The 3,628-nt window shown below is 39.8% G+C and overlaps 1 protein-coding gene across 1 annotated transcript; it reads right to left on the bottom strand.

Annotated features, from left to right (window-relative positions):
* Positions 1-1,666: 1,666 nt before the first annotated feature.
* On the bottom strand, positions 1,667-2,605 carry LOC102000034 (olfactory receptor 1468-like). The gene has a single exon (XM_005349579.1). The coding sequence runs from the start codon at positions 2,603-2,605 to the stop codon at positions 1,667-1,669; it is 939 nt and encodes a 312-aa protein (XP_005349636.1).
* Positions 2,606-3,628: the final 1,023 nt, after the last annotated feature.

Raw genomic sequence — 3,628 nt, 5'->3', positions numbered from 1 at the left:
GGGAGAAAGGGCCCTGCACCTCACCTGGGCAAACAGCAGAGCTGGCCCTGGTGGTGTGGGTGTGGATGAGTCAAAGTGGTCAGAGAAGAAGAACTGGGACTGTGCCTTGCTTCAGGCTGCAGTGAGTGAACTAGCTGAGGCAGCGCTGGAGAGCTCGTCTGGGTAGTGGCCATGAGGGAAAGCTAGGGCTGGCCAACCAAGCTACCACCCAGACCCAGAACTAGGACTATGAGTTAGCCCACCCCGACACCCACCTCATCCATGAACTGCTGGAGCATGTAAAGGGGACTAAACTATAGATCCAAAATTGCAGGATCTCCATGACACAAGACAATAGCAGGATATCCAAGAGGAGCCCAGTCAGAGCCCATTATCGTTAGTATAGCAGAAGCCGGAGACCTCACAGAAGAGCAATGACCCAGCAATGAACACTACAAGATGAGGAGAATAAAGGGTTAACCGTGTGGCTAACCCGTCACGCTACAGCTTCCACAATGAGATTCTTCTCCCTTCTTTCTGCTTGGTTTTAGTTTTAGTTTTTCTGTTAAATTTTGGGTTTTTTTAGGGGGGATTGGAAGGGCAGATGTGAGGAGATGGAGAGATAAGTGGGATCAGGATGCATGATATAAAATCCATGAAAAATAAAAAAAGTTAAAAGAATTTTTTTAAGATGACAGTATTGGATTGCCTTTAGCTCCTATGACTGGCTAGGTTTTCAGGAGCCAGGCTTGAATTCCTTCCTTTTAATAAAAGTGTTTATGTAATTAAAGAACTGGTGGTTACTCTCAGGACAAAAGTGTTACTATTGCACCACTAGGACACATTGTGTTGCTTCTCATTGTAGAGGTTCACAAACTTTTAGTGGAGTAAGACTATTGATTGCCGTTCTCCCCCAGCACCTTGTACAGCACCTTCCAATCCTACAAGAGCTAGTACCCAAGGAGGGGGATTCTGAGTCAGTTCTAGCTCAATTCTTCCAAGTCTTATGTCTGAAATATGTGGTTTCTTCAGCGATGGGATCTTACCTTCAAGGTCTAGGAAAAAAATAAGGACAAAGGTAATAGCCTGTATTGTTTAGGGAGCCTCTTGCCCTCAGTTAATCAACAACTTGAATAGAGGTTCCCCATGTCTAGCATTGGAATTTTTGCTAGGTAGTCTGTGATTCTAGTGAGGAACATTATCATATAATTATGCAAAACTATATTTTAAAAATATATATACACACTCATATACACTCATATATAAATATAAAATAAATATATATTTATTTATAAATATGGTCAAGAACTAAGGTGCTTGCCTACAGCCTTTTCAAGCGTCCTGAGTATAATTTATCTCTGTTTCATCCCTCTTTCTCTATGTTATCCTCTTCACTCCCCAGCTAAAATCCTCCCTCTGGTTTTCCCTTTCCCACTTCATAGAACCTGTGCCTTACTATTCCGGGAAATATCTGGAGCAAATGCTGGTGAAGAGAAAGATGTAGACAGATATCAAAGGCATTCCTTCTTCTCTTGACTACTTTACTAAACTTCTTCTCCTTTTTTTTTAATTGAACAGTTGCATGGCATGCCCTTTCCTGTACATAATGAAGGACAACATCTAATATTAAATGTTAATACCAGTATATTTATGTCATAAAATAGATAAAAAATTTCGCATGCTATCATTACAAAGAGATTTTCCTATTGCAGATAACTCTTATTAGAGCCTGCTTTATGTCTCTGTTCCTCAGGCTGTAGATAAAAGGGTTAAGCATAGGAGTTACCACTGTGAACATCATAGCCATGGTAGTCTCTTTCACAGTTGAGTTATTAGCTGATGGAGAGAAATAGAGACCAAAAATTGTACCATAGAACAGAGACACTACAGACAGGTGGGAACCACAAGTGGAAAAGACCTTGTGGATGCCCTTGGCAGAAGAAACCTTGAGAATGGAGGAGACAATCCTTGCATAAGACATAACAATGAGTAAGAAGGGTACAATAATGATGGGCCCTCCCGTGATAAATATCATCAGCTCATTAACAGAAGTGTCTGAGCAGGCCAACTTGAGCAGTGCAGATATGTCACAGAAGAAGTGGGGGATCACATTGTTCTCACAAAAAGACAATCTAGCCACAAGTAGGGTGTGCATCATGGAATCAAATATGGTCAGCATCCACAATGGCATCAATAAACTAGCACAGAACTTGGGGTTCATGATGCTGGTGTAATGGAGAGGGAAGCAGATGGCCACATAGCGGTCATAGGCCATGGCCACTAGAAGCAAGCTCTCCATATCTCCAAAAGCCATTAAAAAGTACATTTGTGTCAGGCAATCCACATAGGGGATGGTTAGGTCCTGGCTCTGCATGTTCTGCAGCAATTTGGGCATTGTGACAGAGGAGAAGCAGAGGTCAGAGAAGGACAAGTTGCTGAGAAACAAGTACATGGGAGTGTGCAGATGGGAGTCCAGTAGAATGAGGATGATGATGATGAGGTTCCCCAGGACAGTGGTGAGGTACATGGCCAGGAACAGGACATAGAACAGGTGCTGGTGCTCTGGGGGGATGGGCAGGCCCAGGAGGAGGAACTGGGAGAGGACACTTTGGTTGTTTCGACTCATGATGCCTCCAAAGACTCTAAGAAAAATAATTAAAGTAATGTAATCTCTTAATGTTTCAATATGTATGAGATCATAAGCCAATTCTAGTCTTTTCTCATTTCTTTACTTTTGAATTAATTTTCTTTAGTTTTTATATTCTTTAATTTTTATAATTTTTGCTTCACTATACTATGTAATAATCTTGATAGCTTAACTTTTTCACTTGTCCTTGGTAAGAGATGGTGTACACGCTGAAACCCACCAATCTATCTCCAATACATAAGAAAAACAAACATTCTGTTACACACATGGCATTTTGCAAGTTCTACAGCAGTTAATCTTACTCTCACCAAACTAATTGCAATCTCTACATCAAAATACGTTCAATAATTACAGGCATGAATTGCTTTTCTTAACATTGCTTTAGCATGTTCTAATAGTCTAGTATTGCCTAATGACTCCTAATTGCTTCTGATACACAAAATGTATTGACGTATCTATTTCCTACCTGCCTTCTTATTCTAGACAACTGTAGTTCAGCCCATCCTATAGTTTTATTCTCTGAATTTTCTTGAAGAATTTTGTACACACAATCCTCATAATTCTAGGAAAGTCCCAAAATATACACTAACACTTTGATTACTAGAGTATCATTTAAAAGTCAGATTAGCTGAATCTCTAACATATAGAATTCACTACCTCATTGCTAATGAATAATCTTCTTTGGTCTTTTTAACAGGCATCAAAGACTCAAAAATCCCAAGAGAAATTACCTCTTCTCTCTTCCAACATCTTTCTTCCATGTCTTGTCTCTCATAATATAGCACATTTACACATTAGAGTACTACTCAGCATTAAAAACAATGACATCTTGAAATTTGCACGCAAATGGATGGAATTAGAAAACACTATCCTGAGTGAGGTAACCAGACCCAAAAAGATTAATATGATATATACTCACTCATAAGTGGATACTAACTATAAACAAAGGACATTGAACCTATAGTTCATGATCCTAGAGAAGCTAAGTAATAAGGTGAACCC

This window comes from Microtus ochrogaster, chromosome 7 (assembly GCF_000317375.1).
Source record: "Microtus ochrogaster isolate Prairie Vole_2 chromosome 7, MicOch1.0, whole genome shotgun sequence".
NCBI lineage: Eukaryota > Metazoa > Chordata > Mammalia > Rodentia > Cricetidae > Microtus > Microtus ochrogaster.
Note: the sequence above shows the minus strand (reverse complement) of the source record. Positions and strands in the feature narration are given on the sequence as shown.

What these genes read in the sequence shown, in the direction of transcription:
- LOC102000034 (XM_005349579.1), bottom strand. Translation starts at nt 2,605, where the DNA reads ATGAGTCGAAACAACCAAAGTGTCCTCTCCCAGTTCCTCCTCCTGGGC.